General features: G+C 39.3%; 1 protein-coding gene across 1 annotated transcript in view; it reads left to right on the plus strand.

Annotated features, from left to right (window-relative positions):
- The window catches only part of LOC131592319 (signal peptide, CUB and EGF-like domain-containing protein 1), a 199591-nt gene that overhangs the window by 55632 nt on the left and 121275 nt on the right, over positions 1 to 22684 (plus strand). The window contains exon 4 of the mRNA XM_058863740.1: positions 7058 to 7192. Within this exon, the coding sequence (XP_058719723.1) occupies positions 7058 to 7192 (135 nt within the window). The remainder of the gene's footprint in view (positions 1 to 7057; positions 7193 to 22684) is intronic.

Below are 22684 nucleotides of genomic sequence, written 5' to 3' on the forward strand. Positions count from 1 at the left end.
CTTAGACTACTGGGCCTGTGTGTGTCTGTGCCTCACAGAAAGAGCTTCATGCCAAGCTGGAGGCTTCTGGCATTCCCTAGACAGTGGCACAGATGTAAAGAAGTGTGATCGAATTCACACAAAATTGTCTTAAAACCTGAATCAAAAGAGTGGATAACATGAACAAGTAATTGAGCAGGAACTTTGTTGTGTTTAGGCACTGTTGTGAGGAGGCTACCTCTGAAAGGATAGAAACTAAGAAATCACATTCAGGGACTTGGATGTTTATTTTGGAAGTGCTCAAAGCTGTGAAAAGGGTTTTGGTGTCTTAAGAGAACAGATAGTCATCCCCAGTTGTTTAAGAGAGGAATAAATAAGGGACATCAAGACAGTTGAACTTGATGCAACACCCACGCAATATCCATGGGGCTGTTACCCTCAGGTCAGCAAATGGGCAGCAGTCTCAGCAGAGTTAAACTGTGAGTTACACGTGTATTTCCTGGGCTGTACCTGTTTCCTAGAGCAAAGAAGTCTCTTGCATCTTCATTTACACCGTGTTTGTGTACTGTGAAGTGTAAGACATTCCACTATGTGTCACAAAATAGCCACAGAAAAGATTTGAAGCATCCTTTTTAAGTTGTGCAGGCAAACAAGAAGCCCAGTCAGTGGGTGCTGAGTGGGAGTGGATAGGTGATTGTAGCCCATTAAAAGACTGAATTCTCCAGGACAGATCACAGACATCACTTTAAGTGTTCTATCCTTGTACATAAAAAGAGTGGTTCTAGGGATCAATTAATTAATCAATTATTTTAGAATTATTTAGTATTCATCACCCAAGAGCATTCTTGTTATTGCTTCTTTATGCTTCCAGTCTGTAAAATGTGCTTTACTTTTGGGGAAATGTAGTTTTTCACACTTCTTGTTGGTTTGGGGGGTGTTTTCTATGTCTAGTTCAGTAAACATTGACTACTGTAGGATCCATCTTCTGCAAGTGCATTTTTCCTCACCAAAGGCTCTAGTGAATATTTTTGCAACTGTGGGAGCGAACAAAGCATTGAATTCAAGGCTGTGGTGCTCTTTCTCCTTTTCTTCACCAGATTTTTCAGTTTCTGAAAGGAGGGGACAAAAAGTAGAATCTAGCCTTATATACAAATAACAGAAAATTTACGCCTAGCTTTTAAATTTTTGGTGAAGTCAGATTCCAGATCTGGTGTAGGTAGAAATTGTGCATGGGTAGCAATGTCTCTTGCCTCTAATATTTCTCCCTGCCATGCTCAGATGAAGTCAGTCTAAGGAAGATGGTTTGGCAGCTCTTTCAAATAGCAGTGATTCTTGTTTCCATGGCCCCCTCAGCTGCTGCAAGGGATCACCCTCCCTGCCTTCACAGCATGTCACTGCTTGTAGGAACATTCCATCGGGAGCACCTGCCTGCAGCCTCTGATCTGATACGACTCCTACATGCCAGATTCACTCTGGGCTTACATGGGTATCTTGAGATCCCATCTTCCAAGACACCCACTCCAACAGAGCATCACAGTACTTGGAGGATTAAAGAAGTGAGAAGAGTGTGTTCCAAATGCTGCTGTTATTAAAGGTTAACTCCTAGAAATGAGCACATTTTGTTTTAAACATGATTTACTGTGGTCATTTGAATTGTTTCTGTGATTATCTTATTTGTATATTGCTGTGCTTCAGGGTTCAGAATAGATGACAGAGACAGTACAAGGCTAAGGGGGATTTGTAAGATGAAGAAAAATGCAGAAAAGTAGTGAATGAATATTTACTCTTCCTCACAATAATGGAATCTGGGGGCATTCATCCAGACTATGAAGCAGCATTTTAGAAACAAATGAAAGTATGGAGTATTTATAAAACTGATAATAAAATTAAATCTCATAATTGAATTGCAGAAGTAATTGCCCCATCTTGTTGGGCTCATTGGAGATTAGGGAAATCCATGCAGGAAAGATCCAGTGGGACAGTGGTCTAAGGAGTGATTTAGGAAAGTTGATAGGTATGTTATGGCTGAAACCTGTGAGAACATGTCTGCAATGGTTCTGTTCCATTTTTACAGTCTTCTCCTGAGTACCAGCTACAAGGACAGTGTCAGAGATGCTGGGTAGATGTGATTTTGGATTTTGACTGTAGTAAATCCAGGAGTGTGATTTTTTTAAAATTTTAATTAGACTTTCAGACAGCTTTCTGACTAGAAATATTCAGAATATAATAATTTTAAAATTCCAGAATCAGGCAGTTTTCCATGCTTGCGGTTGCTAATCTTTTCCCATACAAATTAAAAATATCCTAAGTGGTGTTTTGTTGCTAACATCTGAGAAAAGTCTGCAATATTGATATCAGTGCTTCATCTTTCTGTCATGATGTTCTACACTGGTAATATAGGCATCTTAGAGATATCTTCCAAAAGTTTTCAAGAGTAGCTTAGAGGGGAAAAAAATAGCAGGATCATCTCCCTGGATCATGAGTCAAAATCCTGTTTTTAGAAGTCTGGTGCTACAGCAAATGCATTTGACTATGGTTCCCAAATGCTTTGGAGATTTTGAAGACTCAGATTTCTGAGGAGCTTAAGTGTTTATGAAAATGCTGACAAGAAAGAAAAATGTCAGAAGGAAGGAAGAGAAGATCAGGGGAGGAGGAAAACAGTGGACATACTGTTCCTGGCATTGACTCTGTGTAGTTTCCACTTTTGTGTCTTCCTGCTCCTGGTTTTGGTTTCAGGTACCCTTAGCAGACCTTTCTCCCTCCATAGTATCCAAACAGGACACTTCACTGGAAGAGCTTCCCTAGGCCAAACACTTCAGGAAGCTCTGTGCCAAATCAGGGTGAAACACCAGTGAAGTTAATTTGAAAAATTCATCAGATAAATTAAATGAGAAACTGAAAACATTTGTTTATTTAATATATAAAACATTCATCTTTATCAACTGCAGTATTTCCTACCCTTTGATACTGTTCCACATTACCACTCTCCAGAGGATCTCATCTTACTAAGGTACTGAGCACGAGTTTGATTATATGAAGGCAGTGGGCCAAAAAGCTAGAGGTCTTATGCAAATTGAAATTTGCATTCATTTGCATAATGCTTCTGATATATAGATATAGATTAGCTATATATGTATGCATTTATGCAGCGTTTATCTCTCTGTCTCTGTTGAAAGATCCTCCTCCTTTCCCAGCCTTTCCCTGAGCTGGCTCCTGCCCTGGTCCTGGTTGTCCTTGATGAGGACTGGGCACTCGAAAGTCCAGGAGCTCCTCTCCCTGCAAAGATAGGTTTGTCACTGGTCTAAATTCTGTTGCAGCAATTCTTGCTTTTGTGCTGGTTGTCATGTGTGCCGTTTATTTGTGCTGGTAAGGAGCAGCTAAGAGCTGTAGAAATGGAGCTATTTCTAGGTGTTTCCAGCAGCAGTTGTCTTTTGCAAATAGATTCACAGGACAGCTCTTTGTAATGAGCATTACAGAGAATGGCTTAAGGACATGTATTCACTCTCTATTAGTTCTTCCATCCTCTTTTTGAGGATGAGGGTTGGGGAAGCCTTCAGATGGAACAACCATCTGAGCTCAGCTCAGGTGAAAATCTTTCAACCTTATTTTGTGGGTTTGGATTGTGAACACTTGCCGAAATTTTCCTGTATCAGTGGGGTTTTGAGACTCAGCTGGATAACGTACGTTAGGAAACAGCACACTCTCGGGCAGGGAGGCCAAACTGAAACTTTTGTCATAGAAGAAGACTAGGAAATGGATTTGATTTTCCATACACTAGTTCGAAGGAATGGAGTCTTCCCCCTGCTACCTTGAGACTGCTGTGATCAGAGAGACAATCTAATCCTGAATTATTAGTGGTACCTGATTTTGTGCAAATGTTTATGAAAGAAGACCCGTCTATTTGATCTAAAATAAGAGAAAAATTCTGTTTTATTAACAACAGAGTATTAACCAAGTAAGTTTTGTATTTGTGCTCAATCAGTTTAAAAGTTTTTAATATGGTTTTAGTTGGGCCTTAGAGTAGGTGTTTGAGTGAAAGGATTTTATGCCGTGACTTTTTTCAAATCTCTAGTTCAGCCCTGGGGTGCAGGTATAAACTGTCACACAGACTTATCACCAATTAAAGCTCCTGAGAATCTACCCTCAGTTTTTTTCAAAACAGTGAACAGCCATGTTTGACATGTAGAGAGCCAGCAAAACTGGAGCTAAAAAAGCCTTATTGAAAAACCAACTCCTTATTTTAGTGTTTCTATGGAACTTAATCCCAAAAAATTCAGTCTCATCCATGCTGCACTATCAAGGTTTCCACATTCAGGTGGATAACTTGAGCTGGATTAATGAGAAATGCACAATGAAAAAGAAGAAATAGGCCCTTGGGAAGGTATGTCGCCCTGAAAACTCAGCTTTTGAGCTTGCTAACATACTTTTCTAATGACTTTCCCAGGAGAGTAACTGTAAACATAGATATGTGTACATTCTTTCTGTTACACGTCTTGTGATGGGCATCTCTCATGGCCAGTGCAGTGAGAAAGTGTTATCCTGACCATCCAATCCCTGGCCATGGTAAGAAGCCTATAAATCCTGGGAGGATAAATAAACTCTGCTCTTCTTTTCACCACACCTCGACCTATGTCCATGTGATCTATTCATCTTCAGCGGTAACAAAGGTATTTCATTTGTGAGCTTTGAAAAAAATCAGAGAAAAATTCAAGAATTACTGTGCCAGATCTACCAAACCTTGAGCTTCTTGTAGTCAATGGAGTTCTCTTGCATAACTTAAGAAGACTATTTTATGCTGTTCTCTCAACTGGGTTATTAATAAACTGATAGGCTGATCATAAAGTGACTTTATTGGAAAGAAAGTTTACCAAGTGAAGAATTCAGTAAATATTTTCCAGGCATCCATTTCCAATAAATTGCTTGGTGTGGTGGATAGTAAGCAATACTGCCTTTTAAGACTGCAGTAATGCAAAATGCTCCAAAAAGCCTAACCCTGGTAGGACTGTGACCTGAGAAGAGAACATGTAAATCCTGTACCATCAGGCCAAGATCCATTGCAAGGCATGTAGTACAGAAACAGAGTAGTCCTAGATCCCAGCTGTTTTCTTTCTTCAAGTCCTTCTCATAAATGCATGTTAAAATAATTTTGAGGCAAGTAATTGGACACAATTGGAAGAAATCCCTCATAGAAAAGCTTTTTAAAGAGCTTTGATTGTAATAATTCTAGCATATGGATTTGGGGCTTGGTGGTAAATTGATCTCTTTATGGAAGTGGTAAAACATTAGCATTTGCTATCAAGAGCAGAAAAAAAAAAGCTTAAATCATTGCATTCGTTTCAGATTATTCATCAGAGTTCAAAGGCAACTGCTTGAGTTAATTTGTGTTACCATAAACAGGGCTCTGGGATGACCACATACTTTGGAGCATTATTTGGGGTTTGTGCATGTACCAACTGAGACATTCCTTCAGAAAGCATTCAGCTAATTTTCCAGAGAGGAGAATCTAGATTCCAGGCTGCTGTTCTGAAGGAGCAAGTTTGATTTGGCACTGATAGGGCAGCAAGGCCTGCTGACTGATAGAGGAAGGGTCTAACCAAGATGTCCTATTTATTTTCCTTCTTACGCAGCGGTAGGCAAGGAAAGTCTTTGCTTCCCCTTTTCCTCAACATTCCAGAAATCTCTGATGAGGATTGTGAAAATGCTCAGATCTGGAAAAGAGTGAGAACTGAAGGTGGGGAGGATTTTGATACAGAGAATTTGCCTCAGTTGAGCTTAACATTTTCTGGTAAATAAAAAGAGGACTGTCTATACACTTGCATTGTAGTTCAAGACAGAATAAGACTGCCTGGTTTCCCTGGGTGCTGCTGTAATTACCCCAGAGCTTTTTTTTTCTGTGAGAAAGAGCTACAACTGCTGTCACACGAAGGTAGCACAAACAGCAGTAGCTGAGCAAGCTGCCAGAGCTCACAGCCAACCCTGCATTCAGAGCTGCCTGGCCTTTCTTGCAACAGGACCAGCAAAAGCAGCTTGGGTTTACCTTAGTGTTGTGGCCAGTCCTGGGGGAATTAATTTCTGCAGAAGCTGTGCCAGCTATTCTGAGGTTTGGAGTATTGTGGATCATTTAGCTTTATTGTGGGTTTTTTGCCCCTTCCAAAAATAAAATGAAATCAAAACACACACCAACTCCATTGTCGACATGTTGGCACATAGAAATAACTTAACTGGCTGAAGAGTCTTCATGGAAAAGGAAAACACTAATTTTTCAGGTAGCAAGAAAAAAGAAAAAAATAAATATGACTCACTTTCATGACCAAAACAAGAGAATTGCAAAGTTGAATGTGGGCCAGACACCTAATAATGGCAGTGGTTTCCCAATGCTGATACCTATGTGTCTGTTAAACACTACAGCATAAAAACAGTTATGCCAAAGAGAAGTGATGGGGGATAGCCCTCAAAACAGCCAGTAGATAATGCTGCCATTATGGTTTTATATATTTGCCTATTAAAATGACAATACAGACATGGAACATTTAGGTTTAAGAAGCCTTCTTTTCACTAAACAATGTTAAATAAACTGACAAAGTAGGGGGTTATGACTCCAGTAATTGAAACATGCTGTTCTGTTCAAGACCAGAACTCTGTAAAGACTCTTTTCACCCAGTAATGCCCTTTGTGTTTGCCTGCTACCCCTGCTAGAAATTACTGTAGACCTGAAGTATGTCTTTCCAAGTAGAGTGCGAATGACAGAGTGCAACAGCACACTTGGCAGATGGGGTCACAGCTTTTTTAGGTTGTTCATGTTCATTGTGCATTGGAAATCAACTTGCAGTTCAGAATACATGAAGACATAGGGGGATTCTTCTCCCCACTGTTTGAGGTTTTGTTTTGGCATTTTTTTTCATGTTAACTTTAAGCCTAGGATGCAGGAAAAATAATTAGAGGGATTAATTTGGATTAACTGATTTGGGTAATCTTCATTAGCTTAATTTATGTTTCTTTTTGTGTGTTCCTCACTCTTCTAGATTTATATTCTGAATTTGTACATTATATTGAATTTCTTTTTCCTTCTGTCTTCTAGATGTTGATGAGTGTATGGATAACAATGGAGGGTGCCAGCAGATCTGTGTAAATACTATGGGCAGCTATGAATGTCAGTGCAAAGAGGGCTTTTTCCTGAGTGATAACCAGCACACCTGCATTCATCGCTCCGTTGGTAAGTTTTCAGTGTGTAAAACGTGCTCTTTAGAATAACCCTGTTCACTCAGAAAAGCTGAAACAGTTTGGGGTTTGTTGGGATTTTTGTTTTTTAATCTCCACAGCTCCCAAAATAATTTTACTAGTTGGTTCAAATTGATTGATTCCTCTGCTACCCAAACTTGTAGCAGAGCCATAAATAAGACAAAGAAACAGGCTTTGGTTTGACACACAAATTATACTTGGTTCACACAGCAGACTCTTTGTGCAGGCAGAGACAGATTTTCAAATGGTAACTTTCTGCTTCTGAGTTTCCGGAAATTAAAAATCTGTCTATTTTATTATCTGTACACCATTGGATAATGGTGTACCTGTGTTTTACTTCAGAAAGCACAGTATCTTAAATCCAGATGAGCAGCTTGTTAATTCCGTAAATTACACAGTTTATGGGGGGGTTTGCCAGTTTTGTAGCTCATTATTTCATTGCAGACTGATCATGGCTGATACTATATTGACACAGGATTTTCCTTTGGTTCAGTACCCTATCCTAGGGTGGATTAAAAAACAGTTTCTCTGTTGCCTATGCACAAGCAATAGAAACAAGGAATCCCTGCAGAACTAATCCTTGTCTGCTGCTGTTTTGGACTAGAATAAGCAGCTCTCCCTTTTCTATAGATGTCAGACATGGAAGGCAAGTTTGAGTGGAAAGGGAGAAAAGAAAACAACATAGCTATAAATCTTTGCAATTAAGTGGACTCTCTAAGTTTTCATTCGGGCTTCTGTGACCCTGGCATCAGTGGGAATATATGCTAGCAAACTCATTTACCAATGAGCAATACAGAGCAATGAATTAGCAAGATGAGACTGGTGATCAACAGTGTAAGCAGGCTGTAAATTTCAACAGGCCACACAGATGCTTCTGAACTATTTTCAAGTGACTAATACTAACCAGAAAATTATACTTGAACACAGAGTATGAGTTTAGTCGTTCTGTTGATAAGAAAGCAAAACGTCACAATTTTGCTGCAATGCAGCATCTCAGAAATGTAGATGTATTTCTGGCACTGTGTGTCTGCTTAAATAGAATTGTAATGACAAGTAATGATTTTGACTTTCAGAATTGTGAAACTATGGAATATATTGACAGGTCCACTTTTTAGCATGATTATTAAGTTTTAAGTATTTTGATTATGACAAGAATATGCAGTTAAGCTACATGAACCAGTATGTGTTTGAGGTTGTTATCTAATAGGTTTTTAATCGTTCTTTAAACCTAAATTGTCCAGATTTCTGTCCACCATAAAGTAACCCTGACACAAAGATATCCAACAGAGCAAGGAATAGTAGCTGGAGGCTTAATGAAAAGCACTTGCAGAGTACTGTGCTACAATCATTATTTCAATTCGCACATTATAAAATTTCCCAGCTGTAATAAAAAAAGAATTTAGTTATCTGAGATGGAAACTAATGAAATAAATTAAAAATTAGTCTCTAAAGGCAAAAGTTTATTCTAAGGAATAGTTTAATTGGGGTAAAAAGGTATGTTTTTATGGCAATGAGGATTCCTAGTTTGTCAGAAAGTCTAGGGGAGTGGATTTGAATACTGACTGCTGTGGGCACATAATAAATATGCATGGAAAATATATTTGTGTTAACTTGTTTACAAAGAAAATGTCATACAAAACATGGATGTTCAATTTGAAGCAATGTGTTTAAATTATTTTAGATCTGAAAAAAAACAAGCAAACTACCAAATAGACTAGTGGGGATTGCAGTATGTTTTACAAACAAATGGTTTGCAGCTTTTCAGAAGTAAAGTGTCAATTTACAATAACAGCAAACATTATTCTGCGGTGTCATGAGCCTCACAGAAATACATCAGGTGGGTATGCCAGAGGAAGGAACTAAGATGAAATGATCTCTTTCACCTTCTTCTCAGAGGTGACTGAACTGCAAGCAGTAAACATGCATAGTGAGAAAGCAAATGGCTTTTTTAATATCCATGTTTACTCGCTTTCATAGGTATCACTTGTAAACGCTGATACAGAAACTGTTGGAACACAAATATACACATCAACATATTTATCCAGATTGGTGCCCAGGGCTATATGGTGACTCTGCCTCTGTTGGTAAACAGGGCTGGAGTGGACAAAGGCACACCATGCAGCCAGCACTGCAATCCAAACACAAAGGCACTGATTTGCCAAAGGTCTTTAGCAAGTTTGTTGACTTTGCACATAATGAGATCCATTCATTGTAGGACGGGTGCATTTCTATCTCTGTAAAATGCATGTGCAGTAACAGAATGTTGGTGTCCTCGACATTACCTGAAGTCTCTCCAAGAACTCAGCTAGTCTAAAACCATCAGCCACAAGGCTCTTCATGCAGTTTGCTGCCACCTTTTCCCTCCTGTTTTCAAACACCTTGGGAAAAAATGAAGAAGCATTGCAAGGTGCTTAGGACATGATTGGAGTTGGGATGAGTTCAGAAGGGAGGGAGCAGCACCAAGCCTAAGGATGCACTGCCTACAGGCCCAGCTCACCTGTCTCAGACACCAGCAGAGCTGGTGCTGATCAGCACATTCAAGTAATGGGGTGGTTTCTCCCCTTAAAAAGGACTTTGGGTATTGAGAGTTGAGCAGAAGAAGGAATACATCCCTTTTTGCACTTACCAGGCAAAGGAATGTTATCTTCTGATAAGAGATATCCTCCTTAAAATTGCTGGCTGCCCTGTGAATTTTCTCAGCTTCCAGAGATGCACTGTGCTTGTCCCAGTGTTTTTGGGGTGATTTGTGTAACCGTGCTCCTACCCACAAGTTGTGGTTAAAAGCCATATTGGGGTTCATGACTGGGGGCTTATGTTCTTGTTTCTCAAATGACATGTTGGCTTGCCATCCAGAAGTGTTATTATTTCTTGTAGACAAAAAGTATAAATGATCCACAGATAATAATTTTGTACTAGTGGGAGGTCAGGCTGACATTAAAGTCAGAGCAAACCCTGATGTCCCAGCATTTGCACTATTTCACTTCATTACAGGCCTACTTATTTTTTATGTTTAGTCCCAGTGTCTTTTGGAAGGATAATCTGCCCAAGACAACTTACCTCATTTATTTTTGCATAAAACTTAATTTCGCTTTGCTGAGTCAGATTCAGTGCTGGTTTACTCACAGTAATGATGGCAAGAACAGGGACAGATAATGGGAAGAATAAATTGTAGAATAATTGTAGAAGTTATGGAGAACTTAACAGTTGTTTATCTTTGTATATCTTAATTGCATGAGTGGATATGAACAGTGGGAATTATAGCAGAGACAAGGTTGTGTTTGTTTCCTCATGACTTACAGAGAAACCTGAATAAAACAGCTGTTACTGTATCATCTCCAGCTCCAGAGGGAGCATGTGTTTAATAAATGCGGAGATTGCTATCATATACTACTGCTCTGACTGAGTCAGGTTAGTGGGTTACAGCATGTTTTCAATGAATTTGATGATGAGACAAAAGCCCTAATTTGATGAAGCCTTGGGGCAGATCCTTAAAGTCCTAATTTAGTAAAGCTGGTGAAAAATCTAAATTGTGCTTAAAAAGTATCAAAATAGACATAGTGCCTACAGATTGACGGACAAAACAGACAGAGAGACAGAGTGCCTGTCTCTCTGCTGAAGCTCAGAGTGAACTCAGTGAAGGGTAGGGTGCATCCTATTAGGTTTACAACTTACAAAAGGTATTGTGGGAAGGAGCCCTGGCTTCAAACTGCCTCACCTACCCAAATTCCCAGCTGAGTCCCACCTCCAGGGGCAAGCACAGAGGGTTTTTGCCTACAAGCAATGTACTTCAGGAGCTCTGTGGCTGGGAATACTTCAGCCCCTTTAGATTCCATCCCCTGAATGTCTACATCTAGCATACCTATATTAATGCTTTTATGTCTGCTCATCATTCACTGCCAATGTTTTTATACAGCAAGCACCAAGTAAGCTGAAAAGGCAGGTGAATTATGAGCAGCAATTACATATGGAGATGAGAAGAGGTGGAGAAATACCAGATTATAGAAGGCTGAAATTGTGGTGGTCTCATCAAGTGGTGAAAAAGCTTTTTACACAGTTGTCACTGTCATTTTATGCCTGTTAAAGAAACACTTAGCAAGGAAATGTTTTTTCACCTCCCTTTATGCTATTAGCCTTAGCAGAGTTAGGGAATTTGACATAAAGTCAAGCAACCACAATTTAGCAGGATTCTCAAAAACAGCTTGTCTCTTTCTGTACTCAAAGTGTGTAGGTTTAGACCCAGAGGGAAAAGAAATGTGCCAAGCCACATTGTCTTGCAGTTGCTAAATAAGCCTGTGGAATGACTTACCATGCTTTTGCTGATATACAGAAACTTATTAAACTTGATTGTGTGTTAAACCCTTGTTAATTTTGCAGTAGTAGAATAGGAGTCCACTAGTCAGCTGACATCAAACTACTGAGTTTCATCTTCTGAGGATTATAAAGCCACCTTTGTTCAATTTTTTTCCTTACTATTTTCCTTGATTTATTTTTATTCTTCGTGTGTTTTCTTAGTTCAGTGGGATTTTGCAGTGGTAGAATAATGTGTTAGGACTTCCTGGGAGGAAGCACCGTCCCCAGTCACTGGGGACTCAGTTGGACACTCAGTTGGGATTCTGGGATTCTTTATTCCTATCTCTGGTGGTTATTCCTTGTGGGACTCTGGGCAAGAAGGTCATTGTGACTCAGAATTTCTGCAGAGCACTTTAGAGGAAAGAGGTGTTTTTTCTACAGAAAGCACAATAATCTATTAATATTTAAATTCATGTGGAAGGGTGACTTTAAATAATTAAGTGTTGCCAGCACTGTTCCAGACTTTATGAAGTACAAGTTTGAGTTTTTCATCTCAACTATGAAAGCTCTTCCATGATGATGTAACCAGTTAAATTAGTCCACTACCTGAACATGCTTCACCATGGCTACCCTGAGTGCAGACATCCCATTCACAGAATAATCCTATTTTTCTTTTTCAGTTGGAATCCTAATATGATTGTAAAGAAATACATGTAAAGCAAATTTTAGAAAGGAAATAAGTGCATAGATAAAATAAGAAAACATTTCAAGCAGCAGCAGTTTTATCTGCACGAACATAGTGTGATCTTGGAACCCTTCTCCTAAAACTGCACACATTATGATCAAAGTATAATAGAAACTTGTCTCTTTATATATTCCAATGGTACATTTAGAATAAAATATTTAATTATTTTTTTTTTCATAGAATATAGGAGATATAGATATAGAAAAGCTATTCTAAATCTCAGTGGGTCCTGTTAGGAATGTATAACTTTTTAAAAATGTGTATAACCCACAAAATTGCTGTTCTAGGAGTCTTGTTTGCTCCAGCAGCCTGTGTGAAGGGCACCTTGCATTTTCTTTTTCTATTCCTCTGAAACAGAAAGAGTTTTTAGTTTGTCTGGAAGGAAGATGCAACAGGTGAAAATACCTGGGTATGAGTAAAATGTAATTTCTGTTAGACCTGATCTCCCTCCTTTCATATACAAATGACTTATTATGATTAGGACTAGTAAAATGAAACTAGTGTAAAACCAGTTTAAGTGTAACCTGATTTAAGTTCAGCTGTGAGGGGAAGCAGTAATCATCACAGAACCACAAAATCAGTTTTAGGTGAAAGTTTAGGGCTAGATGCGATACTAAGTAGTCTCATAAAATTCTAGAACAGCCCAGGTTGGAAAGGACCTCCAGCCTTCTGTGGAAAAGGGAGCCTGGATGAAAATACCAAGTGCCCTGTCTGGTCACATCTTGAAAACCACCATCAGCAGTGATGGTGACTCCACTGTCCTTAGGGAGGTTGTTTCACTGAATGGTCATTCTCATTGTAAAAATTGTCTTCCTTAGGTCATAAAACCAATAAAACCTTGGTCAGTGCAGCTTGTAACCATTGCTCTTTATCTTTTCTCCTTGTGGTTTCTTGTGAAAAGAGAGCCTCCATCCTCTTTGTAGCTGCCTACTAAGCACTATTCAAACAAAACTAAGTCTGTCCAAATAAAACTGCAGAATCAGAGTTTTAAGTTTCAAAATTCTCAGTACTATTTTGTTGATATTTCTTTTTCCCCCTTAGCTTTTCACTTTAAGACCTTCAATAACTGTCAGTTTAAATGCTTATGATGTCATAGAATTGGAGACAAAGGCATGCCACTTTTGGCTTACAAGAAATTTTAAATTCATCTGAAACCTGAGGCTGCAATCTTCCTTTTATATGTAAGAAAATAAAAAGAAACAATAAAGAAAATATTACCGTACTGTCTAAGGCTGTGTCTGGACTGCAGGAGAAATCCCATCCATGAGAGCAGCTGCAGTTCTGTTGCTCAGAGCAGTCCAGACAGAAACCAGGATGTGAGAAAATGTTATATGACATGAAATCAAGATAGAGTTTCAGCATATCCCAAGTTGCAGAGTTAGATACAACCAAGTAAAGTTGATTGCAGTCCTCTGTTGAGTTCCTAGGGACCAATTCAGATTTGTACTGTACTTAGACTCAGCAAAATGTGAACAAGTCTCTACACATTCTACTTTGGTTTTGTAGCTCACTTTCCTTCCAAAAGAAAAAACTTTTTTCTGGGACTTTGAATTAGTTTTGATTCAGAAGGAAAACCAAATTTTGTTGAGTAGTCAGTACCTATTGTTGCTTTGCTTCAGCTGAGATTGAATGCAATAGAAAACCAAGAGTTAGGAGGATAATTAATTGAAACTCAAAGGAAAAGTCTTCCAACACTCAGGAACAAGAGCAGATGGCCAGATTCTGCCAAAATCTGGGGTTGAATTCCAAAAGTGTTGTGCATAAGCTGTCCTTCAACAGGTACCAGATTTAAACATACTGATCACAACAAACATAAATATTTTTATTTTAAAAATAAATTACAAAACAAAACAATGCAAAAAAAGCATAGCCTAGATGTGCTAGGAAATATCACCTGGTAGGTAATCTAGAAGTCATATATATATATATATATATATATATATACACACACATACATATATAGTGCTTGAACAGTTAATGCACAGCTGAATATGACTAAGTGATAAACTAGGACATGCAGATAATTTCTCAATGAGAAAAAATCTGAAATAGTTTAATGGTACAGTTGTTGTTTCTGCATGGCTCCATTGCCAGTGGCTCTTGGTGTGGAAAGGATGAAAACTAAAGGGGGCAATTTAAGCTGGAGATGCAAAGAAGTATGCCTTGGAAAGAGCAGCTGTTTGAAACACCCTGCGGCATCATGACAGCCAGCCATCTTGCCAGGGGCAGCACAGAATTTGTAAGTCAGATCAGAAATTCTCCACACTTGTGTGACAGAAAGTGCAATGAGCAGGCTGGAGCTCAGCAGCTGAGGGACTGGCATTGCTGACAGGACAGGAAAACAATACACACGAATGGGAAAACAAACTGGAAAGCAGGACCTTAAGAAAAATATTAAAAAGAGAAAATAGGCAAAAGAGGCTTTCATACTCAATCATTCAATAGCATTGGAAGTGAACCAATGTTCTGTTCATGCTGTCTACTTTGGATATAGCAAGATTATACTAAATGAAAGAACTGACATTTTTTTTAAAGGCCTCTAGCATCCAGTTGACTGAAACATCAGGTGAGAAAGATCTGGGAAGATTATTAAGCCAGAGCTTACTGGGAACAAAGCTTGCATTCACACATAGCACAACAAATGGACTCTGTTTTAAGTATACCATATGTTGCATTTGTCATGTGTCTCAAAGGCAGGGCCTGCTTTGAATACTCTCTAAAGATGCTCAGCATCTTTTGTACCTGCTGTAGTCATGATGGGTCTCTCTATGTGTGTCTGGTATTTTTCACTGTGCAGAGAAATCAGTCACAGGCCATGTTGCAGGCACTGTTCCTCTTTTCTGCTATCCATGACAAATCTCAGAGATGTGATGCAGAAGGAGTTCTAGAGACTGATACTGCAATGTGTTTCTGGTTATAAACCAGGAGAAATTCAAGATATGAATAGGAAATGCCTGTTCATATAAACTGTTAGCCTCCTGTGTGTGGCATGCATTTCATCAGTTCTATTAATTTTTCAGTTCCATGTAATTATGTTTGAGGTTGCTCTGAGCTACCCTGAATTAATTTAGGAGTTAATGGAAATAAGAAGGGAGATGCATATATTTAATAGTCATGTATATTTCAAGCCTAAGAATACTTGCATGCTTTGTTAAATTTAATATCTTAGAAGTCACTGTGAATGCTTTCATAACAGGATCTTTGTAGGAACACCATGAGATATTTTTAAGAGGGAACACAAAGGAAGAAGGGAGTGAGACAAAGGTATGTTAGGCAAACAGAAAATAAGAGAAGGAGAAACAGCCAGCCAAGTGGGAATGAGGTGAAGAGGAGGAGAATAGATATAGAATGAAGGGTGAGAAGCAACGTCAGGCAAAAATCCACACTTCTCTCTCCTTAATTCCCTGACTCACCAGTTACATTTCTTTACAATCTGCACTACCTTAGAGTTTTCATGTACGTAACTTCTCTCTTGTATAAGCCACAGTATAGTCACAGGACAGTCATAGTAGCAGTGTCTTTGGAATGTCATCTTTTCTCAGTGGAATAGATTCTGTGCTGAGATTGCAAAGTCAACCTGCAATCATGAGCAAGACGTCAGGATGATTTCCCTGCTTTACTGCTCCCAGGATTCCAGAAATGGAGAAACAGAGGTGTTAAGTGTAACAGGGGGAGGAGAGCATCTAAACTGTTAATTATTGATAAAAGCATTGAGCTTGTGCAGCAAATCGATTAACCTAGGGTTTGTGCATGATGCATAGTATGACTAATCATTTTCCAAAGGCTGTGCCTGATTTATCAGGGCTGAGAAGCTGCAAGTAATCCTTCTTCTCTTGTTCCATCATAAAGCATTCACCTTGGATTAAAAGCAACATCACTTTTGGCCCCCTTTGTTCTGGAGTTCAAAGTTCTTTCAAAGTTTTGTATTTATAGCTCGCTAAATCACTGCACAGGCCATGTAAGCCCATATTATCCACTTGGGTTCTGCAAGCGTTGTGTTACACTGGTGATTTACCAGATCTGGCAGACTTTCTGCCTGCACTTTATACGGGCAGACAATGGTGAAATAACTGCTATCTTCAATCCATATCAAACAGCAAAGTAGTAGAAAGGCCAAATCTAAGAGCTTCCTTGCTAAAACATTAATTTTTAACAAATCCATGTGATTAGTGTTGGCATTTCAGTATTTAGTGTAATGAGAATTGGTTATTTAAATTGACATTTCTTTGTATAAACTACAAATGCCAAAAAGGGGAAGCAGGGATGTGAATATTCTTATGCTGTGTATTTCTTCTCCTTCTGCTTCTTCTGAAGTCAACCCCTAGTTATTTGCTTTTCTAATCACTAATTGGCTAGAGGATGTCACAGGAGTTTACAAAAACTGCCTCAGGACTTTACCCCTTCTGAAAGAGGAGTTATTACACCATGTGCTGTAACTTACAGATGTGAGGGGCAGAAAAATTAAACAGTTTGCCTGGAGTTACACAGGAAGGCTGTAGAAATCACAAGAACTTTCCAGAAAACCTGCGATGGGATCATTCGTCAGTGCATGCAGTTTAATTGATACTGTGTTGATTTCACCAAATCTGTTTTGTTAAGCTGAGTATCTGTTTTTATGTATGCTCCTACTATGAACAGAATGCAGATACCCCGAACCCCATTCTGTTGGTCTGTTATTTAATGCCCTTCTTTCATCCCTGGTGCACTTTAACATCAGTGATTGATGAACTGTGTGTACATGTTTAGAGGTCAAAGTGTAGCGCAGGGAGCCTGGTGGATAACAGTGCATTTTGCAAATCCTGTTCTGTCCTGCCTTTCCTTCCCACAATTTTGTTCCCTTTGTTGTCTATTGGTTCCATGTTGTAAATTGAAAAATTTCTGATGGTGCCAGGCAGCTTGACTTCTCACTGAAATTCAGGATGCCTGCTGACTCTCTGCACTGTGCCTTTGTACTGGGAAGGCAGCAAAATTGACATTGGAAATGGATAGGTTCTGAGAAGTGAGGAGGAATGTAACCACCTGAACATGCCAACAAAATGTAGTCAGAATTATTTTTGGAAGTGTATTCTCCCACTAAGCCAAATTTTGTTTTCTGAAGTAGCTGATTTTCCTGGAATAATCATCATCATCATCATCATCATCATCATCATCATCATCACAAACTTCAAAACTCTGAAACATTTGGACATGGAGGTATTGGCACTGTGTAGAAGTGGTGTTTAGGCAGCTTCATCTGCCCCTGTGGGTGGGTGGCTGTTATATGGCACTGAGAATCCATGAAGCTTCTCGTCTGGCAGAGAGGCTGGTACAAGGTGCAGCTCAAACACGAAGCCTGATTTGCTGGGTGCAGGAGGGTGCTCTTGGTAGTGTCTCTGAATCCAGACAGATGAAATCCTTTCACAGATGAAATCTTCCAGTGTTGGAGGAGCTTTGCAGGAAAAAATGAGCAAAACAAACCCAAAGGGTCCTGCCGGCTCTGCTGAAGGGCACACCTGGAGTGCTGGAGGTGAAACTGCCCTGCCTGGGCAACTGCTGCTTGTCTGCCTGCTCTTCTCCAGGACTGGGATTCTGCTCCTCACCTTCTTTCCAGACAAAATGCTTTCTGAGCTCCCTCTAAGCTTCCCAGGAAAAGCTATCATTTGGCCTAAGTGCATGCTTAATGGTTATTTAATTGTTCTTCTGTAACTTGGGTCTGAAACACATATAAAAAAAATAGCAAGCAAAGAAGCCTGTATGTGATGTTTTAAAGCAGTATTTGTAGTTTCCTAGGCTAATCTGTGTCTCATACTTGAATCCTGGGCAGTACATTCACCTGGAGATTTACTTTGAAAATGCTCTATGTGTAGATCTACGAAGGACTTTCGTGCATTTGGCATTAGTTCAAAATACTGTGTGCTGTTCAGTCTTTCTAGAATTCCAAGAAGGGGACAGTGAGCTGTCATTGATGTGCTGTATCTCAGAGAAGCTGACCACTTACTGGCACAATGAACACTGTATTAATCTGGAGGATTGCCTATCAGGAGCTCACCAAAGTGCTCCATAAAACAATCTCATAGCAAAGTAAAATGCCAGAAAAACAATAAAGTCAAAGAACACCAGTTGTAATACTCAGTAATTAGAGCCTTTAAAAGGATCTAAAGGATCCTCCCCCATGGAAGCAGAAGAGCTCTTTTGTGGTTTTGTTGTTCTTGTTGGTTTTATGCAAAAGGGATATTAGGTGATTAAAGGAATTTTCCTGTTGTCCAGGAACTGTGGATTTGTTGTTTAACCCAGCTCTAGTTGGTCTCTAACACTTCTGAATGTCCATCAGATTCACTTCTTCTTATTAGTTATCAAGCACCTAAACCCAAAATGTGAATAAATAAACCTCCATCATATTTATATGTCATTTGTTTAAATATTTTAGGGGTTGTTTTGTTTCTTCATTTCCTCCAAAAACATCTGCAAAGGCCTAATTTTCTCTTAGTGTGTTTCATGACACATTTCATGGAGATACTTCCGTGCTGAGCTTTACAAAGTTGAGCTGTCTCTGAACAACTTTGTGATCAGAAGTGTGGCTGTGTTGAAGGACATCTAATTTTTTCTTTTTCATATTTATTCTTGTCTTCCACAAGTCCATTTACAGGCAGAAACAGGATTTCCTTGATTTCCAATATGGCATGATGTCAGGAAAAGCACTGCCATTTTTTTCTGCTTACCTTGACCACCAGTAAATACCACCCAAATTAAAATACCTGTTCAGTGTTTAGCTGATGCTTTTCATCTAAGTATAGAAATGAAATACAGCTGCTTATCAAGAAGAATTCTATTTCTTTCTGTTCACACAAGCACAGCAATATTGACTGCACTATGTTTAGTCTTCTGCTGACCTCTAGCAAACTTGTAGCTTCCTAAGTATTTTCTTCACCTTTCTTTACTTAGACCATTAAAACCAAGGATTGCTACAATCCAGATATGCTGCTAGGATATCTCATGTTTATTTCCATGTGCAGCTCTGCCAGTGCATCTCCATCTTCACTCATTCTATCTTTTCACCTTCTTGCTCTTTTTTAAAAAATTGAATATCAATTAGTGTATACATCGTGACTAGGATGAAATACAGCATTTCTAGCCTATGAAATCTGTAGAGGCCAAAGACTGCTCCAAAGACTGCCGTAGTGTTCTGTCTGAAGTGCAGATGAGATCCAAGTCTGATCAAACCTGTTCTGACTCCCAGCAGTTTCAGCAGGATTTGAACTGGCATCATGAGACTGTGAACATTTGCCAACAAGAGAGATTGAATCAGAAGGTGAAGCAAACCATCCTCATTTCTTTGGATTACACCATTGCTCAGGTAAAGAAAGTCAGGAATAACTGCTACAATTAACTTCCTGCAGAAGAAATTAGCAGGTCATTTCACTAAACTATAGGAGAGAAATGACTCTAGGTTCTATGCAGAGCTGTGAGAAAGAGAGTAAAAAGCAAGAAAGAAACCAGGAGGTACTAAGTAACTTAAAGGCAATTCAGTCCTGAAGAATATACTTGCAGTGCAATTACACAGCCTACTATTCCCAAAAGTTTCTAATGATTGTTATGGTAATAAGAGGAGAGCTATAAGCAGGTGATGCTCTTCACTTTGGCACAGAAGAGAGCCTGCTAGTTTTAGGGTGAAGAAACTATACTGCGATGATAAATAAGCCTCAAAGCACAGAAGAGCAATGATATGACAGCAGCAATGTGGTTTGTGTACACAGTGGATGTTTCTCACCCTGAATGTGCCAGCAGAGTATATAGAGTTCTGAGAGAAGCAGGTTCTTCTACTTTCACACCACTATTGCCCTGTAAACATTTCATTCATCTCTGAAGTACAACTTGCAGATTAGACATGCACTGATTGTGTTCTTGATAGCATTCGGTCTTCAATGGCTAATAACATAGGACTGCTATTTCAGGTGCCTCCACATGAAATGTGATGTAGAGTGCCCCCCCCCCCCCCCAAATTAACTGTTTGTGACAGGAATGGAATCAAATTTGCTGCTTTGAGGAAGATGTATTTGCCTTCAAATGCCCACTGTGTGTCTGTGTTAGCTGCTGGTTGTAGCATTCAAACAGAGAAGTAAGAGGAATGTAAATACTAGTGGCAGTAAAAGCAGAAATTATACTTTAATATAGTACTTTTGGTAATATTCTTGTTCAGATAATAAAGGATTTTTGTTCCCTGAGGCAACCAGAAAATGTTTTTTGAGTGCCTTAATGGCACCATCTGAGTAAATCCTGATCACAGGTAACTTTTCTCAAATAGCAATATATTCATCATGCCCATGCTACACCGATCCTTCCCATGCAGCTCTCACTTCTCCCCTGACCTAGACCCTGCAATATCACCTTCCAGACTCACTCATCTCTCTCCCTTGTGCCCCCACCCAGTGTTATCTTCACACTTGCTTGAACCCTGACATTTGATTTGTGTCAGCTACAGTCACTGCATGGCTCAGACTGACATTTTATTCAGATTCCTCTTCTGAGCTAAGCTCAGGGAAACCACAGCAACATATTTCGTTGAATGGCAAACTCTGTGTAACCATTAAAAGCAAGCCAAGTAAAAGGTTTGGAAGATTTTTCATAGCTAAATAGCCCTTTTGTATTTCAACTAGAAAACAACCTTAGGTTTTTTTTTTTCTTTTTGGCTTAGAAAACACTGTTAAACCACCAGTGCACGTATATTTCAAATTTGTGTATACAAATACATATGCATTTTGTAAATACATTTGCCTAAGCTATCCTTAAAAGCAGCTGCTGTGACTCCACTCCTTGCTTGCTGTACCCAAGGGAGGCAGCATTGATTTTCTTCTCTGAGTTTTGCGGGCTTTAATGAAAGCACGGAAGAGTCTTGTTCCTACATTGCAATTTACTTTAATATATGGGCAGTCTTTCAGACCTTTGTTGTTGTGACTATTCATGTGCTTAAGTGTTTTGCTGGATTGAAGCCACAGAGCAGTTAGCAAATTAGTGCACATACCAGGGTATAGCATTCTATTTCTTCTCCCCAGACAGTTAGCATTTCCAGTATTTGTATAGGATATAGACTGACTAGCAGCCTGTTTGCTTTATTTATGAAGCTGGATGTCAAAAAATGAAATGTCTTCTCAGTAGATAGTATTTCTGCTTTGCTTTCTGATAGATGATATTCCCCTTTTCTTCCCATCCAAACTCCATTCCCTACAGAAAAAGTGTATATGGTGGCTATCATTGCCATATTTTCTTCTCTTCTGTGAAAGTAGCATTGTACGTATGGTTTTTCTTCATGACATGTTCCAAACAGTGTTAGAAACAACATTTAGCTGCCAAATGATTAGAGTGATAGCAACCACAGGCATTTATTGCAGGCTGACAGAAACTTCTCTGAAAGCATTTGCCTAATTCTGTGCTTCCAGCTTGGTGTATGTGAAAGTAGTTTTACATCTCCTTTGGAATGGAATTCTGACAGTGGCATTTGAATTGGAAAAACACGTTTCTACACAGCTTATTAGGCAACAGGTGTGTTATCACTTCATGAAATTATTTGTGAGCTTCTATATTGATACTTCTTTAGCAGCAAGTTGACCAGATGAGCCAAGGATTTCCACTGTCCCCCTGGCACTGCTTTTTGTGGCATGTGCTCTCCATCACCAGTCCATTTATTCCATAGCTCTGTGGTGTCTTGCTTTCCACTTCTGATTAATATTGGGTGGCTTTCTCAGGGCAAGGTCATGCCCCAGTAGAGCCAAAAGCATCAGAATTCCACGTCGCAGAAAACAGGGGTGCTGACTGCATCTTACTTTGCATGTTGACACTATTTCCTGGCATTCTAGGCCTGCATTATAACGCTGTCTCCATGCTTGTTTGCATTAACTTTTTATCCCTATGTGGACTAGTAGGCCAGAAGTTACTTTAAGGCATGGATATGCATTGTTTTCTCACGGTTAAGCTTCTGAAGTAGTTACCTATTTTTTCAATAGAGCACTTTTCATCCTGAAATATCCCAGGTTGCTTTAGAGGTGTAATCCTAGAAAACTACATTACCCCATTATCTCTGGATAGAGATGCTTGAATATATGGACAGTATGGGATGTACATACAGCACACACTGGGTTTTACTGCAAACAAACTGTGATGCTCCCAGTATTGGATAGTGATGAACACTACTGGGAAGTGAGTGAAGAGAATGAGGAGCTACGGCTTGCTTCACCACCTCTCTGGAGAACAACTGGAACTCATCAAGCAAGAGGGTATAGAAACAGGTGGAAGCACAAGGCTCCAAAATATAAAGTAAGGTTTGTTGTTGTTGAGAGTGGAAATGCTGATGTGCAGCAAGGGGCAAAGAATCAGCAGCAGGTGGACTTACTCCTTGAAGAGGGAGTCATTCTGTATAAGAGAGAAATAAGGGAAGAGGGGTTTGTAGAGCAAGTGAAG

This window comes from Poecile atricapillus, chromosome W (assembly GCF_030490865.1).
Source record: "Poecile atricapillus isolate bPoeAtr1 chromosome W, bPoeAtr1.hap1, whole genome shotgun sequence".
NCBI classification, from domain to species: Eukaryota; Metazoa; Chordata; class Aves; order Passeriformes; family Paridae; genus Poecile; species Poecile atricapillus.